We start from the raw sequence: 17,874 nt of genomic DNA, 5'->3' as shown, positions 1-17,874 counted from the left end.
GTCCGCATCATGTTCAGGGGGGAGGATATTTTTGACCAAGCAGGATAAAAAAGGAGATTGTTCTAGGTACCAAACGTGGGTTCTTCAAATTCACTATCTGAACCTAAAGATAGCAATGGACTGACCTCTCCCAATGATCCCATGAGGAAAAAAATTAAAGTTGCACTTCTAATGCTACTGCGTACTGTGGATGCCTTTCGAGCAGAACCTAGACAATTTTTGGAATACTTTCAGAGTTCCTGGTAATGCGTTGGTAGTAAAGGTATCCTATTAGGTGACCGGAATGGGCAATTTTTAGGGCCTACTTCTCATAGCCCGCCGTTATCAAGAGAAAGACAGCACAAGTGATACCAATGATAAGACGTTTGTGGCTCAAGTTCTCAAACCACAATAGCGCCAAACAGTACAAATTTGTCCTAGCGTCGCTTCGCATTTCCATTTTTCTTAGCGGAAGTACTCGCTTCTTTTTCTAAGTTGCTTTCCAATCGGTTTTCTTTAACGATTATTAAACTGCGATTCATCCAAGGTGGCACGCAGAATTGGCACAGAAATGAATCTCAGTCACCAAGCTAAGGTGGCCTCCTTAGCTTGGGTCAAATTAGATTCCTTGCCTGCTTCAGTACAGGGGCTGCTTTTTTTCAAAACTTATTTAGCGAAAACAAAATCTTTTCATTTGTTCAAAAAAGTAAAATCTAACCCATCAGGGACTTCATTTTTCTAGCAAATATTTGCAAGTATCTTTGACAGAAGTTTCTCGTCAAGCAGCAAACCATTTGTGAACTCAAAAAAGGATGGGTTAATACACAGGGCGTCAAGCTGTTTGTAGGAAGTTGAGCGTAAATTTCTCTGCGTGTCTTATTCCGGCATACTCTGGTATCGACCAGGACATGACCATATTGCATCACTGTCCTGTAGTTAACTGACGCTACGCAAATGAATCATCAAATTTTTGTGCCACTCCGGAACAGAGTGAATAGCAACCTAAAATCACACCAAATTGGCAAAAGCTCAAGCAAGTATTCCTCGGCGTTGTAATACTCAAGTAACTATGGCTACTAAGTCTGTTAACTTTCTAGTTTACCTCATTTTCTGACAAATAATACCTTCGCAAACTTTTCGGGATAGGCAGTTTGACTCACCAGGTCAGGCTTGGACATAGTTGTGGAATGAACTCACTGGATATTCATCAAAAACGATACCAATATTCCTGTCACACTGGAATCACTAATCCAACTTTGCTAGATGATTCATCGCCACCTCGCGCCTGATACATCTATGAGACAGTGACACACAATTCGTAAAGTAATGCTAGCTTAAGAACACCCATACAACGAACGCACCAATAACAACCTGGAGCGAGGCCATTCTATTTGTGTCGATCTGGGTTTCTTCTATGTCTCTGTGCAATCGGTATGATTCTTCAGGTGCTGACGGTAAAAATCTTACGTGCCTTTTGCAAAGACAGTCAACAACAAAAACAACTACCAATCACGTGGTTTTTAATGCTGTTCTCAGAGGAGGAGGCTAACGTCAATGTGACCATCTACTTTCTTGATGTTGCAGAGCTAGGCTTTAGAATCGATTATTAAACGATCGATGATTCCAAACTTTCTACAATATTAGAACAAAGCCTGGTCAACCACTGCAGCTGGCTAACTCTACCAGTAAGGAACCACAAACTGTGCTTTTGGTGAATTCATGTTGAGAATTTATTTGCATGAGAACCCTTTGATTGTTCAGCTCACTAAATAACTGTGGTGTATTTAGCCATGGTTTGCGGTCTTAATTTCTGTGACAGTAATAAGCCAGCAAATGGTGTCCTTATCCGCCAAAGATGTGACGCCTCACAATGAATATGGCTTCTATTGAGACCCCATAAAGTTTCGCTGAATTTTTGGTTTCTTGTGAAACATTTCCTATCTTGGATCATGATCCGGACTGCTGTGTAAGCATTGCGTATAATTTTTTTCAGAGACTATCAAGCTAACTTCAATTCCTCTTACCTAATCTGCATGTGTGCGTTCTGTTTGTCCCTGGGGTCGTCCTGATGTGAGCCGTTTCTGATTTACTTTGTCGGGTATGCTCACCTGTACGCGACAGGGATGAAATATATACAGTAGTACCCTTCGACATGCTAATAGATAGCACGCGTCTTCCGTTCCAAACTACAATTTCTAGGTTTCATGTTGTGCCCAAAACCGATTCGTTTGGAAGTTACTTGTGGCTTTATGTCCAAGTGGTTGACCAGAATGAATCAAATTTTGCCTTAGAATTAGCTGCGTTTAATCAGAAACATCCATGTGTTGCAACCATAAAAAATTCCTGCCTGCTTTGTCTGCTATCGAAATGGGCCTCTCTTCCAGCGAACATCTCTAAAGCAATTGCTAGTTACTGGGGTCATATTGCAAACAAAATGTACCTAAAACCTACCGATCTTACATTCAGAAACTTGTAAATCTGGTAATTGATCAGGTGGCTGTTGATCAAAGAGCAGCTTTGCGCTGTAACCTGGATTCTGATTGGCCCGTTCTTGATCTGTATTGCGTCGTGGTCGGCTTATCTGTTGGTTTGTGGGGTTCGTTCTATTTTTAGTAGCCTGCTGTTCTATTGATTTCTTCTTTGAGTCCTTGTCCGGCCTCGGGTTCTGTGGTTCTGGATTTCCTTTGTCCTCAGAGGCTCGTAGGCAGGATCAATCTCAATGTGCCTGTTTATTGCTCCACCAGTGGAGTACCACGCCTCCATGAACTCGCGTTCTTTCTTTGTTCTTGCTTGGCCCAGTATTCTGACGTTATTCCAATCGAAATGGTGTCCTTCCCCATCTTCGTGTGCAGAGATGAGAGAGAGTTGGTCATGTCTCTTGGTGGCGAGCTTATGTTCGGTGATTCTGGTTGACAGTTTCCTCCCTGTTTGTCCCACGTAGTGTTTTTCACAATCATTGCATTGAATTTTGTAGATTACATTTGTCTTTTCCATTGCATTAAGTGTCCCCTTTGGTTTTGATAGTACTCTTCGCAGCGTCTCAGTCGGTCTGTGGGCCACTTTTATGGCATGCTGTTGTAATATCCTGGCGGTCATCTCCGAAATGTTTTTGATATATGGTAATGTGATTGTTTTGTTTGTGTTTCTGGTTGTCGCGTTGGTTGAATTGCCTTTTCTCAGAGATCTCCAGACGAAATTCCTTGGGTAACCGTTCCTTTGAAACATTCTGTATAGGCGTTTCTCTTCTTTTACTTTAGATTCTACTGTGTTGCAGTGTGTTTCAATTCGCTTGAATAGTGTCCGGATGCAGCTCTCTTTGTGGCAGTTTGGGTGGTTGCTGTGGTAGCTCAGAATTTGATCCGTGTGCGTAGCTTTTCTGTAGACTTCCGTTTGCATTTGTCCGTTCGGCAACCTTGTGACGAGGGCATCTAAAACCGCCAGTTTGTTGTTGTTTTCTTCTTCCATCGTGAACTTGATGTCATCGGAGACACTGTTTATCAATTGGATTGCTCGTTGTAGTTCTCTCTTCTTGATGATGACAAAAGTGTCATCTACATAACGTACCCAAAGCTTCGGGTTGATGTCCGGCAACACGGTCCTCTCCAGTTTTTGCATTGCGATCTCGGCGATGAACCCTGAAATTGGTGAACCCATTGGTGCTCCTTTCAATTGTTCGTAGTATTCACCGTTGAATTCGAAGTACGTGGTCAAACAGAGGCTGAGCAATTCACATATGTCTTCCTTCCTTAGAGGTCCACTGGGAGGTCCATGACTGTCCAGTAGTTCAGCGACTGTTGTCTTTGCCGAGTGAAGGTCCACTGATGTGAACAGTGAGCTGACATCAAATGAGACCATTGTTTCGTCCTCTTCTATTGTCACATTCTTTAGTTTATCCAAGAACTGTTGTGCGTTTTTGATTGAGTGTTGCGATTCATTGATGAGATACTTGACCTTTCTCCATAGTTCCTTTGCAAGGTTGTAGGTTGGTGTGCCTGGGAGTGACACAATTGGCCTTAGTGGTGTGGTCTCCTTGTGTACTTTCGGGAGTCCGTAGAAGCGTGGGGTATTGGATTCTCTGGCTCTCATTCGCCAATATTCTTCGGTTGTGATCTTTTGGAGGTCCTTCAGTCGCTTCAGGCTCTTGTTGATTTTGTTCGCAAGTTTTTTAGTTTGATCATCCTCCAGACGGCGATACGTGGTAGTGTCGTTGAGCAGAGCTTTTGCTTTGTCTACGTAGTCCGATTTGTCCATGATAACGGTCATCCGTCCTTTGTCCGCAGGTAGAATGATGATGGTTTCATCTTTCTTCAAATTTTCTAATGCTTCCCTTTCCTTGTTTGAGAGAAGGTTGAGAGTTTTGTTTCGTGTGATGGCCGGTACCACAGTTTGACGGAGTTGTTGTTGAGCATTCTCATCCAGTTCGGCGGATTTCATAGCTGCCTCTAGGCTGGCCAAGAACTCTAGATTGGTGGCATCTTTGAAATTGAAGTTTAGTCCTTTAACAAGAACATCCTGTTCTTGAGCAGTCAGTCGTTTGCTAGAGAGGTTCTTGATCCACGTCTCGTTGTTGGTGGTGATGGTACCATTTTTGTTGTTTCTGATCAGTCTTGAAAACTTGGTTTCTAGAATAATTCGCTTCTTTTCCGCAGCGGACATAACTCTTCGTTCGATGGCTATACTGAGTTCTTGTAGTAGAGCTGGTCCTATCGTTCTCAAACACGTGTCCCTTTCTTCTGTGGCGATCCGCGCATACTTCCTAATGCGGTTATGTGCATCCGTTATCATGAGTCTAACCATCCGTCTACCGTTGCTTCTTGCTAGCGCCCAGGCCTGGGGGTGATTGATCGGAGGTCTATAGGTTACGCTACGTGGTAGAATGTGACTTCGCAAGCACTCGTGGAGAAAACGTAGCTGTTTTCGCGTGGAGGCTTGTCTGCAGGCGAAAGTCTCCCATCGACGAGCCGACCACGATGCAATACAGATCAAGAACGGGCCAATCAGAATCCAGGTTACAGCGCAAAGGCTGTTATTTCACGAAGAGAGGAACTACTCAACCAACAGCGCACTGAAGATGTCTCCTCGAATGGTGACGAAACGTTTGCAAATCAATTGCCAAGCTCGGCGAACAGATCAACAGCCACCTGATCAATTACCAACCAATACACCCGAGCTACCAATATTCCAAAACATTACCAACTTGTAAATCTGGTCGTGAAAATAATTATCTTGACATACCGATTCAGCACAATTATTAGTAATGGACTGATCCTGTCAGCGAAAACGCACACGCTGGCTTTTAGAGGCATCAAGCAATTCAGCTCTAAAGCTCAGCCGTTTTTCAGCACTTGAGGATTTCTCTCTCAAGAAAGACCAACCCACACCTAATGAAAAATGATGTGTGTACACTTAAGGGGAGTATGAGTGCGGGATCAGATTTTTCTAAAGCTAGCTTTCAACCTGTAAACAATTTGGTCCGTCCGTTAGTAGTTGGATTATTTGTCTATCACATAGAATTAACGACTGCAGTGTGGGGATCGCAGTTCATTCATTAAAGCAGTTCAAAATTGGGCCACATAACCCTCAACAGCAAAGTCACTTTCTTCGTAAAAGTCCCGTGGTTCTTTATTGCACGATGGGTGATTGTCCTTATTAAGAGAGTAACCTTGGGCCGTCGCTGTAGGTTTTCGATTTTGAGAGAGATAACTAAACATTAAAAAATCATCACTTTCCTTGCTTCCGATAAACGCACAGCATTGGCATATGAGACTCATACACCCTCCCAGATATAGTTACCGAAATAAAAATGATCCCCTATTTTACGAAGTACACAGAAAACCTCGATTTGCATGAGTAAAGTTTGCAAACAGCCAATTAAAAATGGTCAGGGACTACGTAGGTATCTGCAAAAAACCCACTTAAGTTTTCTCGGTCGTGAATACTGCTTATTGGTTACTATGAGTCATCAAAGCGAAAGTGTTAGTTTCTGAGACATCAAAATCAAGTTGCAGGGAGAAGGCCTTTTGAAGCCCAGAGAAGAGAGAATTCCCTGCAAGGTCATCGGAGAATAACCTACCTTCTTGTATCACCATCAGCTTCCACAGAACAAACAAATCAAGCCACCTGAAATAAAGATAGTTGAACGTTAAATTTGATCACTTAAGGGTTGACCCATAGTGCAGCAAATACTTTGTATTTTAGTATCAAATATACACATAAATAACACGCTTTCAGACCCCTCAGAAGATAAGGAATAAGCTCCTCTGACCAAAAAGCAAGTGGTTGACGAACGCTGGTGAAAATAGATCCTATCTCTTCATAGCGTGGACTGAAGAAAGCAAAATTCCATGGTGCTAACTTTGCTTGCTATTGTTTTAGTTGAGAGAAATACCCATCTGTTAATATTCAGAGTACTATTTCTGTGGGAAATGAGCTTGTTTGATCACGGCAGTCAGATTTCACATCAGGATATCTTTTGCTGTCAGGTCTCTTTCTGCATAGAAAAGACAGCTAAAGATACCGTGACGCTGTGAGACCCATTAACGAATTCGTGTTCAGTGTGCTCTGGTGTTGGTCCGGCACATGAATAGTCCAAGTGTAAGTTTTACGAAAGACGCACAGAATGTGCTAAACAAGGGATATACACAATAAAGACAATTTGCTAACAAAAGGACTGTTGGTAACTCAGGCAATAGTGATAACCATCGGCTTTTTTCAACCACAATATATGCAACCGAGCTGCTCGGAATAGCGAACAAACCAAAAGACAAATATATTTCGCCAATGTAAATTGAAGAAATGTGAGTTACTTGGAATTGATACACTTTTGAGCAATGATATCATTTGGCTGCTTAACCTAACTGGATTTTGCATATTCTGAAATTTGTCTGTTTGGACAAGATTGCCCACCTTATAAGCAAACAGAACAACTTTCGTGAATTGTTTTGCAAGGAAACAAAGGCATTAGCCTTCCAAGCAAGATAGGGGCGAAGAAAATAGGAATTGTTCACACAGTATGTTTGGGAACCTATTTTGCTTCAAGCTGCTACCTCAGGTACTGTAAATCTAACACCCAAACAATTGTCGAAAATCTGTTATACCATCAAAAAATTGCTTCGCATTATTGCAATAGGCTGTTGATGAGCCGATAATGAAGGTGGTCTTTTCAACCCCCAGGATGTTTAACTTGCTAGTCGACTTTTGGCCAGTTCTATATTAATATGTGCGCAAGTAGTGTTCATAGGCATCTAATGTTATCGAACTAGTTATAAGCGTTGTACCCGCCTGATGAAATTTTCTACGGCTCGTGCATTCTACTCTAATTAAAGAAACCGGCAATCAACTTGGTCTAAAGTAGGAACGTTGAAGAAACTGACTTGTAAAGCCTTGAAATGCAGCACACACGAATACTCATTCAAAGCTGTCACATCATTTAGATTTCGGCATTTATCTCTGCGTGATAAAAGATTCTAAGACAAACGGTATACCTTTGGCTAATTAACCCAGGAAACTTTACCCCTGAGGAGCATGCGCAATGTTGTTACTTATTTTTTACACCTTAGTGACGATTCTTTGAACTTATCATGGGTCCACTAAAAGCATTTACGTAAAACATGCACACAATGGAAATAGCAAACAAGATGGAGTTTCGAGTGAAACCAACCGCTTCACAGAAAACCGGAATATTATGTTCTTGAATATTAAAATACGTTTCTGTGGCATAATTTGTCATTCCTCTTGTTTCTTGTCAGTAATATGTTGGTCATTTTCGGTCCTAATTGATTCGAACCATGCTATCTTATTGAAGGACAGTTTCAGATGTGAAACTTGAATGATCAGATCAATAAATGTTGTACCGAATGAACTATTATGTTGTGTGCTGAGCTACCCGTAAACACTTTTTTATATTTAAAATCAGCTGTGCATCTGGATTAATGAGGACAAATAAAAGAGATTATCTATCCGGTGTCACAAACTACAAATCCACCGACTGTTTCTCACCGAGAATGGATTGATGATACCTTCAGTTTATTCAAATCCCCACACAATGGTGTTTTGGACATTAGCCACCAAAAAACCCTGATTTCCTCTAAGGTCAAACCTGGAGCGATGCAAGACATCTTAATCTTGGATATTGTGTTTCCCTAGAGAGATACATATCGTCGTTTCTCACCGAAGTTTTGCTCTGTACCGTATGAAACCGTTCGTTGAAAAACTTGCAGTTCTCACTTCATCCACACATATGCTTGATAACAAGAAAATTTCTTAGTCCTTCCTAAATTCTCTCAGTAAAATCATTTTATAGTTAAGATTTCGTCCTACAAATGAAGCCCATGTATAATGAAAGACTGAGAAGCGAAAGAAAATAGATGGAAATCGCCATCAGCGAGTTTCCCATTAAACTCCAAATAGTATCGAACAGAAGACCTCCCGGATAGCTGTGGGACTACCTAACTCTCTGGCTACGAGTATCAAATCAGAATTGTGATTAACTCAAGTTCATACAGCATGCAGCAATACTGATCCTCCAATCGCTTGGTCACGTATTGACTAGCTCCGACTTGATGACTCCTCAAATGAAATTTTCAATTACTGTTTAGAATCAGTCTCCCTGAAGGCATTCATAGATTGTTTTTGTTGCTTCCAATAGAAATGAATGAACCATCTGTAAGTACTACTCGACTTCTAATCGATCCATATACAGGAGAGAATTTCTATAGAAAAGTCCTAATACAACAAATAAACCATTTTTTAGCAAAAACAAGGTAGTCTTAATTGCACAGATTTTTAGGCCGAATTCTATTTTCAGTTTGTTGCACTTTTTATGGCTGGCCTCAAGCGGAGTGTATATGTAGTTGGATCTTGACATCATGTGTTGCGGTGGTACCGCTGAGTGCACCGTGCGCCGATGCAGTGTTTTCTTTAACGAGGAATCTGATTTCATCGTAGGATTCGACTGCAGATTTTATTTAGTTGTTTGACATATTGAGCGAAAAATTCATATTTCGGTTCAGACTATTCAACTGCTTCTATACTAAGCCAAAGTTTAGAATAACTCGCGGTATTCGCATGGTCTGCTGCTGACCGGTTTTTGGTGGCTGGGATGCGTTATCCTGGAGTTTTAGCGATAACTGGGCTTGTTGCAGAGGGTCGCTGGAACAGCTTCAACCTGTCAGCCATTCCTAGCAGAGTAACTAGATTCAAATCTGTAAGCATTTCAGAATATACGTGACTAATGAGTTCTCACAAACTAAAAATAAGTAACTGTCTCTCTTCCCCACAGGATTGTCACCTCAAGAGGAGAGCCTTGTTTGAGACTAGCTTGCATAACTTACAGAAGATCAAAAGAGAGCTGGCACACATAAACATTTATGATCGATGTGTTCACGTTTGGAGGATAATCCTCAATAAACCACGTGGCTGTATAACAACTGAACATGCTGTTAGGTCTTAAATGTAAATTTTCTCCTTTAAAGCAAACGAACCGTCAAAAGAAAGTGGAACCATACAGATCCACTCTGTCACTAAAAATTGTCTGCATTTTAGTAATTGTCCCAAAAACGATCTTTGGTTTTGGTTGTTGCTCCGTACTAGACTACATATTGAAATGTACAAAAAAGTTTCCTTATCCCATTGCGAAAGAAACTTCTGAAACTGAGACCGTGTAGAGGATTATTGCATTTGATGAAAATGTGGATGCTAGTGTGATACACAAGAGCAAACTCACGTCAAAGAAGCAAGCTAAAGAAAGAGACAGTTTCGACCAGTCTCGGCTCCGAACTTTTATTTTCCTTGGCACTAGAAGACAACGTCACGAACACTCAGGAAATATTACATCCTGATTAATTATTTTTTGATAGTCTGGTCCCTGGCACAAACGTTGTCTGGGTGCCCGACTTCCAACAAAGAAGTTCTGCATGACTTGCCGAAATTTCGCTTCCTAAAAACCGGTTACTTATTTCAAGTAGGTAGTCAAAAAATATTGAGGTTAAGCTGCGTGACCAAAGAATATCTGCTCAACAACCTAGGTGGAAGTTGAACTAAAACCTGTTCGGCCCTGTGTCGCCAGGTTTTAGAACCCTTACAATTTCGTGTGAAATTGCATGGGTAAGGATCCTCCTTGTTGTCTCCAGTTTTCCAACAAGTTCATCACTATCTACCTTCCAATCAAAATATTGGCACCAAGTATGAACGAGTTGCACAAACCACCGAAAACCGGAAATTAACATCAACTGAACGCGGCATGTCATGAGACTATCAGAGTTATTGGGATGCATCGTCGAGATTGGTTTGTAGGCTGCCAAAGAGATGAGGCGACCAAGACATCTCACACATTAAGGGCTAGTAGAAAACAACCCAGTGGAAACAAGAAATTCGACGTAAAATTTGGAGTCAGCAGAACAAATTACATGTGGTGAAAGACTGGTATATCAGAAAGATTGTTGTTGAAATTACACTTGCCCTAAAAATACTTATGTGTTAGCCGAGGAAGGCGTGTTTCACTACAAGCCATTTATAGTTCGACAGAGATTACTTAATAATTTTTCCATTTTTCACTCTATGAACAGCCGAGTTTGTTCTGCATAGATCCTCTGAAGCGGCTGTCTGCTAGTGTGTGCATACATGCTGACATTTGCATAAATAGAGGCTTGCGACGATACTGTGTGATGGTAAATGCCTTCCAAGCCCGACATATTAGCCCCGTTCTTGATGTATTAGTTCAACTACCGTTTTTTGTGTTCGTTCCAGTGAAGTCTCTGTTGCATCCAGTCAGGTTATTCTCAACAATGAACGGGACAGTCGTGTCCCAAGTCTGGCCTTTCCAATTTTCTTTTATTTCTGGACCAACTTTAGCAAGCGTATATGAGCTTCGTTGCTTTTTCTGTCCCAAACAATGAATTTTAACCGTCTTATTACTCTGGCACGTAAGCTTTCCTTGTACGTTCTGATGTTGTAACCGTGCAGTATGCTTTGCTCCGTTCTATTTTGATCACCACTCAATGATTCAACTTGTGCAAAGAATTTTAGTGAACATTCTCTTTTATCCTCTTTATCTTTTATGAAAGAGCATTTCACTGGTACACCAACAAAATTTCGTTTTTCCAGCTTTTTTCCCATTTTCAGTTTACGCAACCAGGTAGACTTTTGTGCGCTTAAGTGAATGTCCTCCTAAGTTAAAGGTGCAATGGATTGTGCTCAGTGAGTTTCACTTGGTGTTTGTCATCTTCACAATACCCCTTGTCCATAACTCCCTCCTCCACCACAACCGACTATATGTGTATTTGGGCCAAAATCCGGCACAGAAAAAAATGGCTTGCCCCCGAGAGCTCAGTTAAATGATCCGCAAAAAGAATAATAGGCGTTTTGACTTGTCTGATTTGTCTTCAGTCCGAATACCAACGGCACGATAGTGAATAGCCGTCCGGGCAAAAGAGCAAATCACATGTAGGTAAAGAATGAACAGAATGGTAGCCAGAACACACCTAAGTTTCACCCTTCGCTAATTTAAAACTAGGTACTAGTGGTCCCAATAGAGGGTAGTTGTGTACGCCTTTGGGATTGGAACCTATTAATTAGGATTATAGAGTTTCGACATTTGAGCCCGAAGTGAGTATTTCGACGTTATTAACGAGGCAGCTTAAGCGTTATAATTCGAGTCGTGTTGGTCGCTAACTTCACCCTGTTTATTTTTTGTCGACACTGGCTTCAAGCCCATCAAACAAAACGCATCGAAGAATATCCGTGATGCAGGCTATAGTAAATCCGTGACAGTTTTCACTTTTGCGTAGGACTTCAACCTTGAAAAACGTATCACGTGGCTTCTTTGTACCGCTGTCCCTGAATACTGAAATAGAACGTGAACCTTTCATCTTCCGTAATACGTTTAGCCAACATAAACAAGCCCTCCGGGAATCCATGATCTTTTTTGACATTATATTAACCGCGCTTCAAATGACATCCATTTTGTGAATCTGATGAGCCCCACTTCAAAAAGACAAGAATAAAAGTTGCAAACTAGTTTGCACAGATATTCGATCGGCTCTTGTTTAAAGTTCCGGGACATTATTTCCAGGTCATCAGCATGTCCTTTCATATATTTGGTCACCGTAACCTATGCCTAGTAAAGGCAACACGATGTTTTCCCTGCTACTCATAATATATAGCTACTTGATATCCTTTAATCCGTAACCGTCTTGTGTTATCCAATGATTTTTTTATAGCCAGGTCTTAAAATCGCAGTGCTGCCCTTAGCCCAATGCGTCCGATAGACAATAAAGCGTCTTTAAAACAAAATACCATAATCTCGCTGACCAGAAATTTTCTTGATGTTTGTTGTACCATTGTTTCGGATAATGGCAGCCCCTCCGAACTTTCACAATCTAAAATACGACCAACAACTATGTGGTTCGTGATAAGTCGATGTGCTCCAATTTGCGGATGTTAGAACGCAATGAGTTTTTATGGGTCGCTCCTGGGAACTGGTTGCGGCGCACATATATGTCTAGGCCATTATAGCCGCCTTCTTGAGGTCGAATAAAGCGCCGGTTTAAGGCTTAGTCAGTGTCATTCAACGACGATCTTTCAAACCCGGTTTCTAACGACTAATTATTTAGCTGAGTAAATTTATCTGTTATCCCGTATCCCCTAAAACTGTTGTTTAAAATCCAAGAATACAAATACGCATTCCATTAAGGTAATCTAAATTTCAAACTCATTTTTGAGGTTATTGTACACAGCCTAGTCATCAGAAAGACAGTATATAGGATGATGCATGCTATCGCAACAAGCGATTTTCATAACTATTTCCATACATTCAGCATTCGCTCACTTAGTTTACAGAAGAATTGGAAAAACGACATCTTCATTACGTTGTATCGGAACCATCTATCAGAAGATGACACCCCTAGTTGTTTTGAAAACAAAGAATGAAGTGTGTGACATTACCGTTTTCCTACGGAAACAGTGAAGAGGGCCCTAACGGCTTCATCTAGAAGAGTTAGTGCAAACTGCACGGTTCGAAACGTAAATACCACGAAATTGTTACGGACTGCCATTTCAGCATGTTTTGCCTTTTAACGTATGGTATTTTTGCTGGGCTGCTAAGGCTCACTGTGATGGGAGATTATTAATCATAATGTCCGCGTGTCAGCATACCCCAGTAGAATAAGAGAAATATTTTCGAAGAAACGTGACGCTATTTTACTCCGGTATTTCCAATCAATCATGTGTCCTTTTTCCCAGAGTTGTATATACGTGTTTTGTAATTCACGTACCATGCAGCAGTTTTCTCTAAACTTTCCATAACTTGTTGTGTAGGCACGGTTCCTCCCTTTTCAACCGTATGTTCAAATTGAACGGAATTCGCCAAATACCCGCACTTGTGCACCAAGTGGGTTTTAAGAATGGGACTCAAATGAACCCAGCTGAATTTCTCATTTATGATGAGATAGCACTTTGCGACACATTCCATTGAAAGAGCTCCTATACGACAGAGTCAGTTGCATTCGTTCGGGTCTTCCTCTAGCGCGTTTTAATTAGACCAGAATCACCTTTGTGTACTTTCATATATCAAATGAACGATCAGCTAACCATCTAGGCATCATTTGGGCCAATTTTTCATCAACGGTGGGTTTATGCGACAGTGATTGAAGCCGTCTCCTACAGTGTACGACTAAACGCCCACAGTTAGTGTGGGTGTTTGTAAACAGGAAGATTGAAACAAAGTAAATTATTCACAGTTGATTGTTGATTAGAAGAACGTTTTGATTCGCACTAGAACCCACATTTACAGATCCGAAAATGCGCCAGTGTTTACTCGACCATCGCTTATCCCAGGCTACCACACAACATGCGTGGATGACAGTTCAGATCAAAGGTTGGGTGGTTGTTTCATTATAATAAGTGCACCAAGCAGAGTATTGACTAGCATTAGCCACCTATATGTGTGTGTATTAATCGCGCCTTATGAAAGTCACCAGATTAGCATCAAAATTCGCGGTGGTTTCGAATTTTTTCAGTGCTTTAACGTAAGTCATATGTTTGGCGTGTACGGCGATTCTACAGCCTTAAAATTGTTTCCTCGACTTGGGATTCACTGAAGGGATTTCAGGTGGTCACACTCACCACTCAGCACGATACATATGAGATTACATGCTGAGCACAGATAGAGGTGACTGATATAACTGGAAAAACTAGCGTCTCCCGAGCACGCAAACTGAGTTCCAGCCGATTACGATTTATGCTCAAAGTTACAAAAATAATTGGTGGGTTGCTGTGTAAGTCCAGTGGATTATGTTCCAATAGCTGGGTGACCACCTGATACTTGGGTTTTCAACTTTCTGCGGATTGAGCCTGCTAACGATCCGAAGTTACCATACGATTTGCCGGCGTCAGACAACTATCGTATCATTCTAAGGTGTATAGTTTTAAAAAAATTTCTGAATTCTTCCTAGGTTTCCCGTCAGTATTTCTACCTTAATGCTGTTGGTGCTTTTTCTAATGTTATTGTGTACAGCGTGATTCTCTCATTTGTAGTTTCCGTTTTGCACCCATAGCACCTTTCTTGTTTTCGACCTTAACCTAAGCCGCTCTTTGACCTTATCAACACACATCTTGGTTAAATCAACACGTGGATTTTGCTATCCTGTGGTCACATTGACCTGAGTAGGCGTGCACTTTCGGATCCCGTTTGGAATTAGCAGTTCCTAAACCGGTAAATAGAAGCTGGCATAATCCAACGATTTTAGGTTTGTACAGTTCTATTATTTTATTATTTTATTCATAGTACCTTTATTTACTATTATTTTATTATTTTATTCATAGTACCGCATTTGTTGATGAACCTTTATTTGAATGACTTGTCTTTTTGGATTTTTGCACATAACTCGTGGTCCAACTGATCGCAGGAAAAAATAAAAAATACTCAACACTCAGGTGTACCGTGGATCGCGGACGTTTGGAACTTCTGAAGCCAATATGACCAAAACACGAAGCAGCAAGCCAGTTCACAGTTTGTCGTACAATATTTCTGACAACTCTCTGGCTCCTACGCCTTCTCTGTCTTCTCGACACTCTTCCCAGCAGGCATACGGGTGGAGAATCTTGCAAGCTTAGATTAGCAAAGAAGATCCTTGGGAAAGAAATCGCGATAGAGATGAAGGAGATATAGAACTGAGATGGAGGTTATTTTAGCGGTAGCAGATGCTGTTGGGTTGGGATACTGTCCTCTGCCAACAAAAGGTCGAATGCAAAATAAGGTTTTTATTCAGTCGACAGAACATTGAGTAAACTATTGCAAAATCCCAACCGAGGAGAAGCACAATGTTCGCGGCCTCCTACAAGTCTGCGTATAGATGTTGCAGCCGAATTCGAACCGCTGCACACGAATCGGAAAGCCCATAGGTTGACTACTACGCCATGGCGCTTGCTGCCGACTTGCCCGAAATAGAGACAAATATGTTTGACGGCAATCCTATGAGATTTTGGGAGTGTATGGAAACCTTTCAACTAAGCGCAATTAACCGACTAGTTGACAAAATGAACGAGCGGATGGACCTTCTGAACAAAGCTGTGTGGGAGCAAAGGTAGCCAAAGCACCCATTTTAACGGGCGTTCCAAAATTTTTGATCTTAAAAATGTTACTTTCAGTTTTCTCGGTGTTGCCAACCAGTTTCACAAAAACTTTTGGAAAACGAACGTCGAAGTCAGCTCGTTAATTTTTTTCTTTTCGGATTCTACTCAGTCATTACTGCAATTACATTCACTGTGTTACACTACGTAAAATTAGGCTACCTGATCAGGAGTTTACCATTCGATGCTTCGGAATGCGGCTTGGTTAAGGCTTATTCGGAGCGTCAAAAACCAATTTGAACTGAGACATGACGATGCTTTCGATAGGCCTTCAGCTGTTGAGTCTCCGTCTGTTCTCTTTTCTCAGGCAACTCTCCGGAAGTGTACAACATTGAAGGGTTGACGACACTTTTGAACTCCGTTCTTTATAGAAATCCGCACAAAAAATTCAATACTAAAAAATAAAGTTAGCCAAACAATGCTCAAAACATCCGAAATTCTAAGGTTTCCCCTCAACTTGGTTCTGGAGAGGAGGACAAAGATGACCAGTTTTTGGGTGACGTCCATTCTCAATAAAAAACTGGAACAGATAAATCTGAGGATGCTGTGAAGAAGGATTAATCTACCAGTTACGACGGCCAGAACGATGCTGATGACAATGAGGAGGATATGCATGATGATGATGACGATAAACAAAGTGAGAGCGTTGGGTCAGAAGAGAGGATACAGGATGTCAGCGATAAATGGATACCGGTACGAGAGCAGCGAGAAAAGGATAGGTCCAATATATCCAAAAATATTCGGTATAAGGGTAGAAGAGATCGTGACTGAAACTGGAAGAGGCTGATATCTTCTCTCCTCGATGAGTCAGAGACTCCAGTGGCAGAGGTCTTAGTTGCTCCAATCTTGGTCACGACAGTGGTTTGAGGCATCATGAAGGAGTCGCTGGTAGCCGTAAGGACGTTCTAGGTGTTTGGTTACATGGCCCAGCTTTTCTACAAAGCCCGGAACACGTGGCCAAAATTGAATATTAAATGCGTTGCCAAGTCACAAATTCAAAGTGTCCTACGTTCTGAACACCATTGTTTTAGACGAATTGGCATTTTACAAACTGCTCACCTAGCATTTATTATGGACTAGACTGTAATGACCCTCAAAATTGATGACGCGATTGAAATTTTACCTTCACGTAAGGTCACACAAAGAAACGAAGCTTGTACCCTCACGTAGCGCTCCGCGGCTTGATTAACTGAGCGCAACTGAATATTCAGTATTGCAATAAGTCTTTCAGCAGGTTGGCTTCAAAATAGTTGTTTGTTGCGATCCCGTAGACATCTCGGCATACTTTTTTGTCTACATCCCGTGACAATTGCCCGATTGGACACAACCATGATTAGGAAGGACATATGGGCAAGTCGGGCTTTCTAGCTGGTATGTGTCAAAACGTTTGGGTTACTGAAGGGTAGCCTCGATTAAAAGGCGTGTCCGTAGGTGTTTATCGTGTAAAGCAAGGTCGCTGAGCAGTTGATGGCGTCCTCGTCAGCCTGCGGAGTTGAACCTTGTCACACTTTCGCCGCCACCGGTGTGGATTATTTCAGCCCCTTTTTTGTACGCAACGGTTAAGGAATCAATACGGATGTATCTTCTGCTTGTATACATGCGCACTTTCACATCGAGGTAGCTCATTGCAATCGAGACAAGTGTATCACACCCTAATCCTTTAAACTCAGTAGCGCTGCTACGGGACCAAAGGCACAGCCATCGCAGTTTTAGGACACTTACTTAATAACACAGCCGCCTTTCAAATACGGCCGAATCTGCCCGGGATTTTGGTGGGTGGTAATTTGTGTAGGTTGAACGTCAATGGGTGATTATAAGCAAAACACTAGCAAAAGCCGTTTTTAGAGCACTACAAGGATTATCTACCTCGTTGCTTGAGTTAAATCACTGGCCGCAAGTGAACAAAGACTTGTGGAAGTGAGCTCCAGTCTGTCTTCAATCCAGAGGCACTAGGGAAAGCTTCCCACCGAAATCTACCTCGAGCGCAATTATCTATCATTTAGGCACCAGTGCAGTTGGCTCGTCACCATCATTGAAATCTGCTCACCTTTGATGTTTGCTTTTACAAATTGCCGGAAATCAACCAGCTCACTGATCATCCCTGTAAGATGCTCAGTTTGACTTTCTTAGAAAGATGCCAGGTTAATCTCTGTTACCCAGTCACGGCATTTCATACTCGTTTTTGGGAAACAGGGATGTTAAAGACAATACGAACTGAGCAAATCGAGCCTAACACATGTGAAAAACACTTATTTGCATAACGACTGA

The 17,874-nt window shown here is 41.6% G+C and overlaps 2 protein-coding genes across 2 annotated transcripts in view; both read right to left on the bottom strand.

Annotated features, from left to right (window-relative positions):
- Positions 1-1,257, bottom strand: part of T265_07077 (hypothetical protein) — a gene marked incomplete at both ends in the record, with an annotated part of 47,053 nt that extends 45,796 nt beyond the window's left edge. The window contains one exon of the mRNA XM_009172515.1: positions 1,140-1,257. Coding sequence (XP_009170779.1) covers positions 1,140-1,157 — 18 coding nt within the window. The remainder of the gene's footprint in view (positions 1-1,139) is intronic.
- Positions 1,258-4,843: 3,586 nt separating this feature from the next.
- T265_07076 (hypothetical protein) overlaps positions 4,844-17,874 on the bottom strand; it is a gene marked incomplete at both ends in the record, with an annotated part of 29,635 nt that continues 16,604 nt past the window's right edge. The window contains one exon of the mRNA XM_009172514.1: positions 4,844-5,002. Within this exon, the coding sequence (XP_009170778.1) occupies positions 4,844-5,002 (159 nt within the window). The remainder of the gene's footprint in view (positions 5,003-17,874) is intronic.

The sequence above is a fragment of the Opisthorchis viverrini genome (genome assembly GCF_000715545.1).
Source record: "Opisthorchis viverrini unplaced genomic scaffold opera_v5_156, whole genome shotgun sequence".
Classification (NCBI taxonomy): Eukaryota; Metazoa; Platyhelminthes; class Trematoda; order Opisthorchiida; family Opisthorchiidae; genus Opisthorchis; species Opisthorchis viverrini.
This window is presented reverse-complemented; position numbering and strand designations above follow the sequence as displayed.